This window comes from Haliotis cracherodii, unplaced genomic scaffold (assembly GCF_022045235.1).
Source record: "Haliotis cracherodii isolate W230 unplaced genomic scaffold, xgHalCrac1.p SCAF_10, whole genome shotgun sequence".
Classification (NCBI taxonomy): domain Eukaryota; kingdom Metazoa; phylum Mollusca; class Gastropoda; order Lepetellida; family Haliotidae; genus Haliotis; species Haliotis cracherodii.
Genome location: NW_027266265.1, coordinates 50,591,431 through 50,608,729, shown reverse-complemented (window position 1 = coordinate 50,608,729; position 17,299 = coordinate 50,591,431). Strand labels below are relative to the sequence as shown.

At 43.8% G+C, this 17,299-nt stretch overlaps 2 protein-coding genes across 2 annotated transcripts in view; both read right to left on the bottom strand.

The window, feature by feature from the left end:
* The window catches only part of LOC139454499 (chloride channel protein B-like), a 31,887-nt gene that overhangs the window by 13,367 nt on the left and 1,221 nt on the right, over nt 1-17,299 (bottom strand). The window contains exons 2-10 of the mRNA XM_071236246.1: nt 16,465-16,703; nt 10,130-10,272; nt 9,242-9,371; nt 8,055-8,135; nt 7,502-7,677; nt 4,689-4,781; nt 3,173-3,416; nt 1,863-2,057; nt 1,014-1,102 (exon numbers count right to left, since the gene is read on the bottom strand). Coding sequence (XP_071092347.1) covers nt 1,014-1,102; nt 1,863-2,057; nt 3,173-3,416; nt 4,689-4,781; nt 7,502-7,677; nt 8,055-8,135; nt 9,242-9,371; nt 10,130-10,272; nt 16,465-16,632 — 1,319 coding nt within the window. The 5' untranslated portion in view covers nt 16,633-16,703. The remainder of the gene's footprint in view (nt 1-1,013; nt 1,103-1,862; nt 2,058-3,172; nt 3,417-4,688; nt 4,782-7,501; nt 7,678-8,054; nt 8,136-9,241; nt 9,372-10,129; nt 10,273-16,464; nt 16,704-17,299) is intronic.
* LOC139444372 (uncharacterized) lies at nt 10,504-12,897 on the bottom strand. The gene is made up of 3 exons (XM_071225339.1): nt 12,882-12,897; nt 11,140-11,471; nt 10,504-11,043 (listed from the first exon to the last, which is right to left on the bottom strand). Exons 1-3 carry the CDS (start codon nt 12,895-12,897, stop codon nt 10,504-10,506), a joined length of 888 nt encoding a protein of 295 aa, XP_071081440.1.

Here is a 17,299-nt window from a genome sequence, read left to right as displayed (position 1 = left end):
TAGGCCACTGAGATACCATGTTGCAGTTTAACATGGATACTGTATTCAAACACTCCGAGCCGACCAGTCCTAGTTCCATGCCCTTCATGCCAGGGACTAGGGGCGAAACAACAAGCACCATCATTTAATGTCTTTTCGTATGACATGTCCGGGTATCAAGCCACCGACCTCTCCTCTCCAGGGGGACACTATCCACTAGGGTCGCTGTATGGCCGAAATACTGCCGATGTGATGTTAAACTTTAACTCACTCACTCACTATCCACTAGGCCATAGAGGCGGTCTGGTTGATCTGGTTGTTCTTAGAGGCAAATATTCAGGTCAACAGCAAATGATAGTAGCAATTCAGTTTGGAATTTAAAATTTCAAGCTTTCATAATTGTAACTAATGCGATATGTATAACACTCACAACATGGCTAAATATACAGAGAAATAGAGAAATCCTTTTGAGAGCCACAGGCATTAGTTTGAAATCCAAGGAATTTATGCGTATGGTGACTGTCACCAACACTAGGCGTCTGAGGAAGATATCCTGAACCACTTTCTTTAATTTCAATTTTTTTCAAATTTTAAGAGAGCAGGTAAATTCTTGATTTTAATCCAACTGCAGTGCTACATATCACACAAAGTATCAGCTCATCCTGAGCACATAATTCTAAATATAATTTCAACAATGTGAACTAGTTTTTCTCTCTCTTTCAGTCAAAATAAGGTCTTATTTATCCTTAACAAAGTTATCTTCATTGTGTCTGAAGAGTTAAGTTTTATCATTTTTCACTTTATTTATGAGAAATAGGTCATTTGAGTCCCTTTGCGATATTACTTCATAGGCCGCCCCCAAGCTGTCTTCAGTTTCTAGTCTGAGCCTGCACTATTGTTACCTGCTGATTCTGACTATGTTAGTCGAAGACTAATAAGTGTCATTCACCACCCTTCATTTTAATGACATCCGGCTGGAAATCTCCAGTCATGGCACAAAGGGAGACAAGCGAGTCTCACTCTCTCACACTTACACAACTGGGCCAGTAGCCCCCTCTATACATCTGTAGGACGAGCAGGAGAAGGCTGATGGCAGGAACAGCACCACGGTAGTCACAATCACCTGAAAGACACACCATTACTGACAGTCAGTCTGGAGCTTACGGCATGCATGGGTTGCTGATGACCTAATCCGACCGAGATCTTCACAGTTCCATAAGTATTATCATATGGGGCATGGACAAGACCGTGTATGGGGTGATGAACAACTGCAATGCAGCATTCCATCCTTAATAATCCAGGGTATCATACATCCATTCTGTTATGGTTACCACCCTGGATCCGCTGACGACCATAGCATTGTTCCTCAGCTTGTTCCAACAGTATGATGCTAAAAACAGCAATCCGATTAAAAAAACTCCGATGAATGAGAGAAATTCTGCCAAGTGGAGCAAGGAGTAATCAGGGGGTGATATCACTTCCGAAATGGTGCCATAGAGGTCCAAGATATTGATCGTACAGAATGAGTGAGTGAGTGAGTGAGTGAGTGAGTGAGTTGGGTTTAACGCCGCATTTAACAGTATTCCAGTTATATCACTGCGTGTCAGCTTAATGTGGGAGGAAAGCCCGAAGTGGTGCAGGTCTCAGACATTTACCACTTGGGTGAAACCAACGAGCACGGGTATAGTGCTGACAAACCTAGAAACATAATCGGGGTGAACCGGGATTCGAACCCACAATCATAGGTTTCTGGTGTGCCTAAGGAATGCAACTCTGCACAGCGAATCGCGGTGCCTTAGACGACTGGGCCACCTGTGCCCCCCTCGTACAGAATGAAGACTTAATGCCCCGGATAATCCAGGATGTACGTCTGTTCCACCTACCATTATTACTGCAGGCTCCACAAGCCTGAAAGTTTTCTGCCCCCAACTTTTGGCAATCCGGGACAGGAGTCTCTTTCTACTGCGAGTGATCTTGAGGTTGATGATGGTGAAGAGCGCGCCAGTGAGGCCACCGATGACACCCACCACGACGGTGGGGATGAACATCAGGATGTTGACATTAACACCTTTACTGATCTGGAACACACAGAACATCACACTGAGAACTATGACTCATTGGGTGAGTGAGGTAAAAATGAGTTTAAAGTTGCATGTGTGTGTGTGTGTGTGTGTGTGTGTGTGTGTGTGTGTGTGTGTGTGTGTGTGTGTGTGTGTGTGTGTGTGTGTGTGTGTGTGTGTGTTTGTTTGTGTGTGTTGCTGTGTGTTGCTGTGTGTACTGGACTGGACTAATGTTGGTTTTATTGTGCTAGCCCACTGAAATACTATGCCACAGTTTAACATGGATATCTCACTCTGAGACGGCCAGTCCTTGTTTTATCCCTTAATATGAGCACCAGGCAGGGTAACAAAAAGTACCATCTTTAAACATATTTTGATGTGACGCTGTCCGGGATCTAACTACTGACCTTCTGCTCTCCGGGGAGGGGGGATGCTCTATCCATGGCAGTCCCCCAGGGTGAGTGAGTGAGTGTTTTTTGGTTGTTGTTTTGCAGTTACATAATAGCGTGTAAACTTGATGTGGCAGAAAAAGCTTGAAGTGAAGGAAGTCTTAGAGATTTACCACAATGGTGAAACCCACTAGCACAGGTATTGTGCTGCCAAACCAAGAACCTAGAACAAATCAGATAATTCTGGCACACCCAAGGGAGGTAACTCTGCACAGCAAAGTACCGGAACTTAGGTCTGTGACCCTTACAACTCACTCTCATGATCCTCTGATCACAGGGTTAATCCTGACTCAGAGAATTCATTCTTCCATGCAGCTGTTTGGCTAAACATTATACTCCAAGCATAACCTTGTCTTCAGGAAAAAGTGGGATGAAATATACTACTCCACTACAAGTTACAAAAATAATGGGTTGTTTTTGTTTATTTTACAGAGTATTGCAACAATAATACAACCACCTGTAAGAGACCACCTGGGCGAGGCAAACCAGTGGTTGATATTATGAGCAACGCCCCATGTCGTCAAGAAGGACGACATACAACCAAGTCACCCTTACAACCCACTCAAAATTTATCACCTCTTAGGGTAAGTAATAGAGTACTGGGGAGCCATTCTTACCCGTCTGATGGGGATAAAAAGATTTTTTTTATTGTCAATGAAGTCAATGTGCTCTGTAAGTGCTCACGTTGAACAGAATATATCTCTCCAGCTTGAACTCGCCAAAACCCCCGGTGTAGCTGAATCCCTCGAAGGCGGAGTTGAAGAGGTCGGTGGTGAAGGTGGAGATCATACAACAGAAGAAGATCTGCCAGGACAGGGCCGTGGTCCAGAACGACGATACCTCCTCCATCGCGAACAGCAGTCCACCTACTGGCGCTCCGAATGCTGACGACACACCTGCTGCCGCCCCGGCAGAGATAAAGTTTCTCCTGGTAATGTCAAGATTAATGCGTATGAATATTCATCTTTTCATGAAAAAATAACAAAAGCAAGAATATATAAATGTTGGGTAGTTGAAGGCCTAGGTTTGATTCCCAAAATGGTACAAGAAGCCCATTTATAGTCAGCCCAGCTGAAAGCTGCATAAAACTCTACTCACTAACTCAATCATCAAAATTTTAGTAACGATGTATTTAATGTGTAATATATCATCCATACTGATGCGAAAACATAAGGGAACAGATAACATGGAAATTTTAAATGCATCCTGATGATGACTAACAATGTAAAGTAAAAATATCAGATACTAGATCCTTTCACTTGAGGCGCAGTGGGGTAGCCAAGTGGTTTAAGTGTTCGCTCTTCACACAGAAGGCCAGGGTTCAATTCCCCACATGTGTACAATGTTAGAAGCCCATGTATGGTGACCCCAGCCGTGATATTGCTGAAATATTTCCGAAGGTTGCATAAAACCCAACTCACTTGCTCTTTTCACTTGATGACATGTATGAGTCAGTTTATTGAACTTGGCAGTAAATACCTAAATATTGCAATGTGTTTCAACTATGCTTTTCATCAGTACCGGAGGTATATCAGTACAGGGATAATTCTAGGAGGGACCATGGTCAGTGTTCCAGAACACTAAATGGCATAAACTTTATCTGACATTATTTTGCACAGGGTCCCTGAATGAGATAAAAAATAGCAGGTTGGGGAGCAATGTGACAGATTAGTATGAAATTAATATTCATGGGTTCCATATATAATTTTGTCATAGGAAGGCAATTGAACCCTGTGTGTAAATTCCCCAGTTAGTGAGTGAGTGAGTGAGTATGGTTTTACGCCACTTTTAGCAATATTCCAGCAATATCACGGCGGGGGACACCAGAAATGGGCTTCACACATTGTATCCATGTCGGGAATCGAACCCGGGTCTTCGGCGTGACGAGTGAACGCTTTAACCACTAGGCTACCCGACCGCCCCAATTCCCCAGTTAATGCCAAAACAATGCACCAATGAAAATCAGTAGTAAAAGAACATTGTAACCGATCCTGTCAACAGCGAGTGGGTGAGTGAGATATGTTTTCGGATGGTTTTTACTAATATTCCAACGAGATCATGGCAAGGGACACCAAAAATGGGCTTTACATAATGTACCCATGTGGAGAATCAGACCCTGGCCTTCAGAGTGACAAGTGAACACTTTAACCACTAGGCTACCCCACCGTCCCCATATCAACTAAAATAAGTGCTTTTTTACCTGTCCTCCGAGTTCCGGAACCGCTGGAAAAATGGCAGTTTAATCCTGAGTGTCTCCGACCTGGCCTGACTCATCCCAGCTCCAACAAGGGCTCTGTGGAAGAACGGACAGAGTGTACTCAGAATCACTATTGTCTGCTGGTGCACAAACTGAACAAATCTTTTTTTAATGTAACTTGAAGATTTTGTAGATAAACACGGCACAGCACCTCCTTATGGAGGTGATAAATCAACTTTTTACCTTGGCCATGATCATGACCATGACCCTTGTGGCAAAAGTAGCAAAACATTCATAAACCTACTGCCACTTTGCCTAATGTATTGTAGGTATCTTGCTATCTCTTAGTACCCTTGTGAGAGGTACTCCTTTCAAATGAGACCTACTTGGAGGTTTTACATTTCAGATGCAAGACCTGCTTGGAGGTTATACATTTGTATATCATGTTTAGTATTGTAACCCACTATTTTCCCACTGAGCCTCCGGGGCAGGTGATGAAAGGCTGTTCAACCTTACATGTCATGACTTCAGTTGTGTGCATGTTGCACATGATCTTCCTCTTGCCTGCTGTCTTCCAATTTGTTTTATAACACAACTACTGTATTGTTTCACTATAAGGTATCCAATGTTTTCTAATTCTTTCTGGTATTTCTTGCACATAGACGGTTCTTAAGTCAGTTCAAACACTCAGGAAAATGCCTCGGGCTTCTTTGTCCCTCACTGAAGGTTTTACATTTTCAACCAAAGTTGTGTTTTAACCATAAGAGAAAAAAGGTTTGCTGCTTTGTTAACTTTGGGATAAACATAATATATAGGCCTGTTGAAAACATAAGCCAATGCTAGTCCCTTGATCACAGATGGCCATGCTGTATCAATGCACACAGTCCAGACCCCCTGGACACACACACATACCTCTGGATCCGCCTATGCCTGGGTTGCGTTGCAAAGCGCCAATCGCTTGCAAGCGATGTACAGCGATTCACCTTACAACAGTGCGCTAACTTTCAGCCGCTTGCAAGCTAAAAATCGCTGGCTGAGGTCGCTTCGTTCTCAAACCAAAATGGCGGCTTACTTTGACAGCGGAACAAGAAATTCTTGACTGGATCAACGAGGAAATGAGCAAAGGCAGCTAACACCCTATCATCCTCAGCCTGCTCTACATCTTCAAAGTAGTCATAAATTCCATCAGCTCATCATCGAGCCTCTTCTATTACGTTCTTCATTACGTCAAGGCAACCAAGCAGTAGTTGCGCTGCCATTTTGGAAGAGTGCGCAAGTGCTTCGAACTGTTGCAGACACCGGGATGAGCGATTAATTTGCTTTCTCTTAGCGGTTCGTGGCTTGCAACGCGCCCCTGATGTGCAAGAACCGGATAGTTTTAAATATAGCAGAGTTGACGGCTGCAATCAAATTCAGACGAAACCTTCAACGTGTTAACGCAATCCAATTCACAACCAATAGTAGGATGCAGCATGTGAAGCACCAGGCACCAGCACCAGCACCAGCACCAGGCACCAGGCACCAGCACCAGGCACCAGCACCCGGCACCCGGCACCAGGCACCGGCACCAGGCACCAGCACCAGCACCAGGCACCAGCACCAGCACCAGCACCAGCACCAGCACCAGGCACCGGCACCAGCACCAGCACCAGCACCAGCACCAGCACCAGGCACCAGGCACCAGCACTAGCACCAGCACCAGGCACTGGCACCAGCACCAGCACCAGGCACCAGGCACCAGCACCAGCACCAGGCACCAGGCACCAGGCACCAGGCACCGGCACCAGGCACCGGCACAAGCACCAGGCACCAGGCACCAGGCACCAGGCACCAGCACAAGCACCAGGCACCAGGCACCAGGCACCGGCACCAGGCACCGGCACCAGCACCAGCACCAGCCCCAGCCCCAGGCACCCGGCACCGGCACCAGGCACCGGCACCAGGCACCAGCACCAGGCACCAGCACCAGGCACCAGCACCAGGCACCAGGCACCAGCACCAGGCACCGGCACCGGCACCAGCACCAGCACCAGGCACCAGCACCAGGCACCAGCACCAGGCACCAGCACCAGGCACCAGCACCAGCACCAGGCACCAGGCACCAGCACCAGGCACCATGCACCAGGCACCAGCACCAGGCACCAGCACCAGGCACCAGGCACCAGCACCAGCACCAGGCACCGGCACCAGCACCAGCACCAGGCACTGGCACCAGCACCAGCACCAGCACCAGGCACCAGCACCAGGCACCAGCACCAGCACCAGGCACCTGCACCATCACCAGGCACCAGCACCAGCACCAGGCACCAGGCACCAGCACCAGGCACCAGGCACCAGCACCAGGCACAGGCACCAGCACCAGCACCAGGCACCAGGCACCGGCACCGGCACCAGCACCAGCACCAGCACCGGCACCGGCACCAGCACCAGCACCACCACCAGCACCACCACCAGCACCGGCACCGACGACACCAGCTAGGATATATATATGGTATTTTAGCTCTGGCCTGATGACAGAACAGAAATCTTTAGTCATTCATTCATTCATTCAACTTGTGGCCCTTCATTTCCTAATGACTCACTTCACTGGCTAGTGAACATATACAACCAGTGTTGACATGTGACATGACAGTGAAGTAATCTGTTTACCTGGGACTCCCAAATGACTTCAAGACAATCAGTTCGACAGATCCCAGTATAAATGATGAGACATATAGAAGGAAATCGCAGGGGTCAGAAGGTGAGTACGAGACAACCAGGAATTGACACTTCCAAGGTCATCACAATGAGGTTCAAATGTACTACATGATACTCACCCTAAATGGATCATTGGACCCTCGGGGCCGACTGGCATCCCACAACCAATGGCTGCCACACATGACAGGAACTTGACGATCATTGTCTGGAGGTTGAAGATATGGCGGATATTGGTGCCATTCAGATAGCCGGTCACTTCAGGGATGCCAGAGCCACCTGCACTTGGTCTCCAGAACTAGGGGGAGATAAACAACAGTTTTAAGGAAGACATGCGATTCCCAAACTCTATTCAATTAATTATTAATTTTTTGGGCATTAAATGATAAAACTTTTAAAAATATGTGCGTGAAAACAGAATAATTGTTTATCAGATTTAGAAATATTAAGTGCACATTCCAAGTGCAAATAAGATTTTCCAAGTGCATATTAGATTTAAGTTTTGATTTAAGTTCTAATTTACAATTTCTCAATCCATGCATATACTCCATAGTAATATCCAGATGTTTTTTCATACAAACATTGAAGTGCCTTTCAGCAAGGATTACTATTTGTTTCACTTTGGTAGATTTTACACAGTAATCTAAGTGTCGCGGATTACAACTACAGACTCACCACAACAACTGCAGCACTGAAGACAATGAACAGGATACTGTAGCCCACACCGAACAACCAGGCAATAACGATCTTATCATCCTGAAACATAAAAAAACAGGAAATAACAATCTTATCGTCCTGAAACATCAACAACCAGGCAATAACGATCTTATCATCCTGAAACATCAACAACCAGGCAATAACAATCTTATCGTCCTGAAACATCAACAACCAGGCAATAACGATCTTATCATCCTGAAACATTAACAACCAGGCAATAACAATCTTATCATCCTGAAACATCAACAACCAGGCAATAACGATCTTATCATCCTGAAACATCAACAACCAGGCATTAACTATTTTATCATCCTGAAACATCAACAACCAGGCAATAACGATCTTATCGTCCTGAAACATCAACAACCAGGCAATAACGATCTTATCGTCCTGAAACATAAAAAATAGGCAATAAAGATCTTATCGTCCTGAAACATCAACAACCAGGCAATAATGATCTTATCGTCCTGAAACATAAAAAACAGGCAATAATAATCTTGTCTTCCTGAAACATCAAAAACCTAGCAATAACCGTCTAATCGTCCTGAAACATAAAAAAACAGGCAATAACCATTTTATCGTCCTGAAACATCAGCAACCAGGCAATAACCATCATATTGTCCTGAAACATAAAAAAACAGGCAATAGCGATCTTATCGTCCTGAAATTTTCAACAACCAGGCATTAACAATCTTATCATCCTAAAACATCAACAACCAGCCAATAACCATCTTATCGTCCTGAAACATCAACAACAAGGCAATAACCATCTTATCGTCCTGAAACATCAGCTATCATATCAGCCCTATATGACACATGACTCACATCGAGAAAGCCCTGTTTGAGGGAACACTTACACCCACGAAGCCTTGTATGACACATGACTCACATCCAGGAAGCCCTGTCTGAGGGATGACTCTCATCCAAGAAGCCCTGTATGACACATGACTCACATCAGGGAAGCCCTCTAAGAAACATGACTTACATCAGGGAAGCCCTGTATGACACATGACTTACATCAGGGAAGCCCTGTATGAACCATGACTTGCATCCAGGAAGCCCTGTATGACACATGACTTACATCAAGGAAGCCCTGTATGACACATGACTTACATCAAGGAAGCCCTGTATGACAAATGACTTACATCCAGGAAACCCTGTATGGTATCCCACTTGAATTTGGCCACCTCCTCAATCAACTGATGAAGCAGGAAGCCAATGAGGCCGACTCCGAAACCGATCATCCCCATCATCAGCCATCGGTCCAGCTCCAACCTGGAACACGCAGAACAGTCACATATAATACAACACTCCAACAGACGCAGATCCAGGATTACTGTACCCCCTGTTCACGTTAATACAATTTATGGGGGATGTTTTAGTGGGGGATGATTCAGGGTATGTCCTTTAACCTTCTATTTGTTATTGGTGGCCATGTGTTATTTTATTAATTACTAGCAATATATCTGCATCGCTTAAGAAAATCAGCTTGGATCAAACAATTGCTGAAAAAAGTCTGAAACTAAAACAGCCTCTTTGACACAGACACATTAGACCCATGAAGATTCCGGGGTAGAATGGGTCTTCAACAACCCATGCTTGCCATAAAAGGTGACTATGCTTGTCGTAAAAGGCGATTAACGGGATCGGGTGGTCAGGCTCACTGACTTGGTTGATGCATGTCATAGACCCCATTGCGTGGATTGATGCTCTTGATATTAATCACTGGACTGTCTGGTCCAGACAGGATTATTTACAGACCGTCATCATATAGCTTGAATATTGCTGAGTGCAGCGTTAAACAAGAAACAAACAAAACATGTGCATTTAATGTTGTAATATACATATGCAAGTGTTGTAATAAGTCCTATACACATGCAAGTGTTCAAAATAACAAAATCTAATTCTTATCCATATGAACACATCTTATAACTTTCAAAACAACTTGTAAAGGTTTCTACACCATATAAATTATGCGTATACCATGGGCTGAACAGTGCTTGATAAACAGAATTTCAACAAAGCAAGCCTACCTGGTAATGAGCTGTCTCTTGATCCAGTGTTTGAATACGAAGCTGTGTGAAGGGAGATAATCCAAGCTCTCGAAGGAAGCTAGAGTTTCCTTCTCCTTTTCTGTGTACTTGTGAGTGACGTACACAGGCTCATAGTCTCGGCCCTAGAAATAACAGAATCTATTTTAGTAGGACCGGAAGTTGTTTTCTGAGACAATACCAAAATTACCATATTACAGCCTAGTAGCCTGGAAGTACGGGACAAGTATGGGGACCAATTCTGCCCCGGAATCTCTACATGGTGATAAGCATGGGTTCTTGGGACCATTTCTGCCCCACAATCCCTAAATGGTGACAAGCAATGGGTACTGGGGACCGATTCTGCCCCGGAATCCCTACATGGTGATAAGCATGGGTATTGGGGAGAGATTCTGCCCCGCGATCCCTAAATGTTGACAAGCAATGGGTACTGGGGACTGATTCTGACCCGGGATCGCTACATGGGGACAAGCAATGGGTACTGGGGACTGATTCTGCCCCGCGATCCCTACATGGTGATAAGCAATGGCTACAGCGGACCGATTCTGCCCCGCGATTCCTACATGGTGACAAGCAATGGGTACTGGGGACTGATTCTGCCCCACGATCCATACATGGTGACAAGCAATGGGTATTGGGGACTGATTCTGCCCCGCGATCCCTAAATGGTGACAAGCAATGGGTACAGGGGACTGATTCTGACCCGGGAACCCTACATGGTGACAAGCAGTGGGTACTGGGGACTGATTCTGACCTGGGATCTCTACAAGGTGATAAGCAATGGGTACTGGGGACTGATTCTGCCCCACGATCCCTACATGGTGACAAGCAGTGGGTACTGGGGACTGATTCTGCCCTGCGATCCCTACATGGTGACAAGCAATGGGTACTGGGGTCTGATTCTGACCCGGGATCCCTACATGGTGATAAGCAATGGGTACTGGGGACTGATTCTGCCCCGCGATCCCTACATGGTGATAAGCAATGGCTACAGCGGACCGATTCTGCCCCGCGATTCCTACATGATGACAAGCAGTGGGTACTGGGGACTGATTCTGCCCCACGATCCATACATGGTGACAAGCAATGAGTATTGGGGACTGATTCTGCCCCGCGATCCATACATGGTGACAAGCAATGGGTACTGGGGACTGATTCTGCCCCGGGATCCCTACATGGTGACAAGCAATGGGTACTGGGGACTGATTCTGCCCCGCGATCCCTACATGGTGACAAGCAATGGGTACTGGGGACTGATTCTGCCCTGCGATCCCTACATGGTGACAAGCAGTGGGTACTGGGGACTGATTCTGACCTGGGATCTCTACAAGGTGATAAGCAATGGGTACTGGGGACTGATTCTGCCCCACGATCCCTACATGGTGACAAGCAGTGGGTACTGGGGACCGATTCTGCTCTGCGATCCCTACATGGTGACAAGCAATGGGTACTGGGGTCTGATTCTGACCCGGGATCCCTACATGGTGATAAGCAATGGGTACTGGGGACTGATTCTGCCCCGGGATCTCTACAAGGTGATAAGCAATGGGTACTGGGGACTGTTCTGACCCGGGATCTCTACAAGGTGATAAGCAATGGGTACTGGGGACCAATTCTGACCCGGGATCCCTACATGGTGATAAGCAATGGGTACTGGGGACCGATTCTGACCCGGGATTTCTACATGGTGATAAGCAATGGGTACTGGGGACTGATTCTGACCCGGGATCTCTACATGGTGATAAGCAATGGGTACTGGGGACTGATTCTGACCCGGGATCCCTACATGTTGACAAGCAATGGGTACTGGGGACCGATTCTGACCCGGGATCCCTAAATGGTGACAAGCAATGGGTACTGGGGACTGATTCTGACCCGGAGTCCCTACATGGTGACAAGCAATGGGTACTGGGGAATGATTCTGCCCCGCGATCCCTAAATGGTGACAAGCAATGGGTACTGGGGACTGATTCTGACCCGGGATCTCTACATGGTGACAAGCAATGGGTACTGGGGACTGATTCTGACCCGGGATCCCTTCATGGTGATAAGCAATGGGTACTGGGGACTGATTCTGACCCGGAATCCCCACACAGTGACAAGCATGGGTACTGGGGACTGATTGTGCACTTGAATGACATTTACATGATGGCTACAACCAACCCACTGGACATGACATTTATTGGGGGCAACTTTTTATCAATGACAGGTCAAGCAGTACCCTTAAACCGCTGCAGAGAATATTAAAAAAGTTGAGCCTCAAAAAGTTTCAAGACTTCCATACATACCATCAGAAAGTATCTCAAATGTGACTGTGTCTTTTTAAATCTGGCATAATAACACATGGTTCCTTCAAGAAGTTATTCTCTTTCTTCATAAATTACGACAGACAGCAGCGAATATGCTCCACTTTCACAATGAATTGATAATCTATTTCCCAGTTCTTCAGTTCAAGTTCTGTTAAGAGGGTCAGTTAGGCTACAACAAGTTAATAACCCGTTATTCACCCACAGTGTTTTGTCAACTAACAACTGAAAACACAGGAAATGATGTTATTTTTATGGCCCATTTTTTTTTCGCAGGTAATTCATTGACCAACATTTTTTATAGTCATAAAGATTTAAGTAATGACATTACATTTTTGTATGCACATGTTATTCCAAAAGCTTAGTAATTTCTTTTGAAAGGAACAATTTTCTCAAAAACTATTTAGAGAAATGAAATTTTTACTCACTGATGTTACTGGTCATGATGTTAAATGAGTTTGAAAATTGGTGATTTAAATTCATTTTTTACTGAGTTATGGCCCTTGCTCCGTGCTTTCAAACTTTGTGCATGCTGTGTGCAGTGGGGACAAGTTTTCTCAGAAACTACTGAAGTTACTTGAATGAATGTTTGCATTCACATATAAGATATACTTGACAAGACTGAGTTCGAAACTTGGTGCCATAAATTATTTATTACGGAGTTATGACCCTTGTTCCGTGCGTTTCACCTCAGTGCTTATAGTGTGCAATGGGGACACGTTTTCTCAGAAACTACTGAAGCTAGCTTACCTAAGAGATACTTATCGAGACTGAGTTCTAGAATTGGTGCAATGAATTAATTTTGCCAGAGAAGAGGACTTTTGTGCGTAATAATTTCACATTTAATCATATTTTTTTATGACATAAAGCGAACCTAGTGCCTAACTTTTCTTATTTTACAGGGCTCTTTTTTCATAGTTTATATTCACTTCTATATGATCAAACAATATTCTAATTTGCCCCAAGACTGGGGATAGTGATAATGCTGTTCTCTTGTTTTAACTGACACCTGTGATGAGAGTGGCCTTTTTTCAACACCTGATATCTTGGCACAGTGCAGTGATATAAATGTCCAATCACATTAAAATCAGATCTTATTTTTCAATACCGCTGAAATGGGATCCCATTACATGACATTTATACAATCTCATTAAAATCAGATCCTAGTTCTTGCTATCGCCCAAACTAAGATCTGAGGACATCCCATTACAGGTCATGTCAGAACGACCTTTCATTTTGACCAATCAGAGCATTGCATACCAGATCAGAATAGTGACAGTCAGAATGGGTTTTCTCATCATGCAACCTTAAAAAGGTTAACAAAGATTAGAAGTAGCAAGAACTAGGATCTGATTTTAATGCGATTGTGTTAATACTGTAAAACGTGAAATTAATGCGTTTCCAAAAGAATGTGACCGCTGGCCCCTAGCCAAAAATGAGACTCAATATGAATGCGACACCCCCTCCTCTCAAGCATCAGTAGATTTATATCTAAAGAAAATGTCCTCTGTCAGGTTTACAGGAGAATCCTCACCCTAATCCAACCTTACATTAATCCAATCACACACCAAATAGCACCGCTTATCAGTGCTGAGTAGAGTACTTCAGCTAAAACAATACGTGCGCGCTGGCTTGTGTCGGCCTTTGATGCAGTCACAAAGAGCAAAGACACCGTGTTGCGTGGGTGGCATCTGTCTGGACTTACAGGTGTGATCAGTGATGACATGAGTAATAGAACACTTGTCTTGACCCCAGCAGTGACAATTCACAGGATGTTTGAATGACATTGTTTACATACTTGTTACAAGTGCTGCTCAATAAACATTGATGTGGAATACATACTTGTTTGTTTTCAGCGTTGGTTTTTCTGCTATCCAAAATGTCTTATTTTTTGGGTGATATAAATGCGATGTTTAATAATGTGAGCAAAGACCACTCGCATTTTTCCCATTTAATTCACGCTCGCGTTTATTTCACGTTTTACAGTATCATATGAGGGGATCTCATTTCCCCAAAGAAAACCAACAAGGAAAACTGTGTGACCATAAATAACGCACAGTGTCCTCTTAAATAGAAAGGTAAACAAGAAGACAATGTCATCGACATTCCACACCACTCTAAATATTTTTGTTTGTAAATTAACACCTCACTGAGAACTTGATAAAAATGAGACAATCCAGTGATTGACAGCATGAGCAACATCCGTCACTGTCATGGTACATTTAGCCAGGTCACCGAGTCTGACCACTGACTCCATCTAATCACTTCTTACAACCAGCACAGGATACTGGGAATCCCCACAGAGTCGTGTCATGTATCAAGTCCAATTTGTTGCCATAGAAACAAAAAAAGACAAATTTTAAAAATTCTCGAAAAACAAAATGTACCAGTTGAACACTTTAGGAATGAACCCAACCGTGAATTTAACTTAAGTCCAATTTGCTGGCTATGCAACTGAAAAACTAAAATTTTAAAAACTCCCTAATCACAAAAGGCACCAGTTCAGCGCTTGCTTGATATGTATACAAAGTTTCACAAAGAAGTACCGAACTTTTTACAAGTTTAGCTCCCAAAAATTTCCATAGAGCTCTGGCCTAAAGATTATTACTGAATAGGACTTGAATCTAAGATTGAAGAAGATCAACCATTTGCGCCCTAAATGGTGAGTGTATCTATTTTACCCGCATAAAAATGTCAGTCTCTCAGTTTGTATGAACAAAGGAAGCAAAAAAAGGTAATCCAGTATAAAGTAGGCCAGATTAACAGGATCTTTGTGGGTTACCAAGGTTACCATTTGTCTGAGGTATCTGTTGACAAAGGTAGAGGAAACTTGATAAGGAAACTGTTTTAAGCAGGTACATTATTACAAAACAAATTATTTTTCTGTTTTTCAGACGTTTTGTCAAAGGTAGGGGTGAAGGTCAAGGGAAAACAGTGAGTCAGAAGTTGTGATTTCTCATGGAAACAGATATAGCACTTTCGTTTCCAGAGCATAACTTATAAACTGTTAAATATTTCATTCATTCATCCATCTTACACATCACGTAATCACTGTTGCCTTTTGCTATTCAGATTTGTTTGGAAATTATACTGTTTCTGATTTAAAACGTTGGATTTTGTTTCAAATGAAGATATGGATACTTTCGGAAGCTGAACTCATAAAAAGTTCAATACTTCCTTGTGAAACTTTATATACATACCAAGCAAGCACTGAACTGGTGCCTTTTGTGATTAGGGAGTTTTTCAGTTTTATAACCAGCAAATTGGACTTAAGTTCAAATGATGATTGGGTTCATTCCTAAAGTGTTCTATATTTCTTTATGAAGCTTTGTTTATACTTCAGGCATGTGCTCAATTGGTACATTTTGTTATTCGGGAATTTTTTTAATTTTTTGTTTTTTGTTTCTAAGGCAACAAATTGGACTTGATACATGACACTACACTGTGGAGATTCCCAGTATCCTGTGCTGGTTGTAAGAAGTGATTAGATGGAGTCAGTGGTCAGACTCAGTGACCTGGCTTATTGTGGGACATTGTACCATGACAGTGACTGCTCATGCTGTCAATCACTGGATGGTTTGGTCCAGACTTGATTATTTACAGGCCAACGTCACAAAGCAGAAATATTGCTGAGTGCGGCATTAAACAACAAACAAACAAACTCTGATTACTCAGCATAAAAAGCTGTTACTTCCACTGGCATGGATTGTCGCTCACGATATTAATCACTGGATTGTCTGCTCCACATTCGATTATATATACAGTGGCCGTCATACAGCTGAAATATTGCTGCGGGTTAAACAACAAGCACACATTCTGATTACTCAGCATAAATGGTTCTTACTTCGCTGGCATGGATCGTTGCTCACAATATAAATCACTGTATTGTCTGCTCCACATACGATTATATATGCAGTGGCCGTCATACAGCTGAAATATTGCTGCGGGTTAAACAACAAGCACACACACACTGATTACTCAGCATAAATAGCTGTTACCATGGTTACTCACACTGGCAAATATTCCATATGTATCATCTGAAACATAATAGACTTGGTCATCAACGGGCGGTTCCAGGATAGACCCCCTCTCCATCCGGCGCCCTGATGGGTGCTGCGGGCTGCTGTCGGTGCTGATGCTGTCAAACTGGCTGTAGTCTTGGGTGTCAAGGACATCCATCTTTGTTGCTGTTGCAATATTTCAGTCCACAATCATTGTTACTTCATGTTAGTAGCCAGGAGAAAGTCCATCTACAACAAAGGGGAATGCAAACACAATTGGGATCTTCAAATATATAGTAACTTTGCAGGCATATCAGTGAAGCTATTTTACACACAAAATCCTGTAGAGCTGGAGAACACAAAGTTTTAGCCCCATAATGCCGAGCGCCAGACAGGGTAACAACAAGTACCATATTTTAACATCTTTTGGTATGATGCGGCTGCCTTGCCTTGGGAAGATGATCTGGGTTAAGCATGTTTCTTGTGTCTGCATCACGTGCAGCACATGCTGGTACTTGTCCTGGTCAACCTACACCTGTTGTGCAACACAACCTGTGGTAGTCTCAAGTTTCAAGATGGATGGTGCAGGGAGTGTATATGACATGAAATCTGCACTATTTCTTGTAACTTGAATTACCAATAGTAGTTGTAGGACTCTTATGAAACAATTAAAATTATCCAATAATCATGATAATAGAACCACAGTTCCTTCCTTTAAAAAACAGAGATTGTTTGTTAACACAAATTGGAAATTACTAAATTTCCTTTTTTCTGACGCTGACTTTGATGATACTGTCACTTCACAATACAATCTACTGAAAAACGCTGCAAGTGGGATTCGAACC

Excerpts from the sequence above, each read along its gene's own strand:
- LOC139444372 (XM_071225339.1), bottom strand. Across the intron at positions 11,044-11,139 it reads CGGGGCAGAATCGGTCCGCT|ACCCCAGTACCCATTGCTTG; the intron begins GTAGCCATTGCT and ends GGTCAGAATCAG.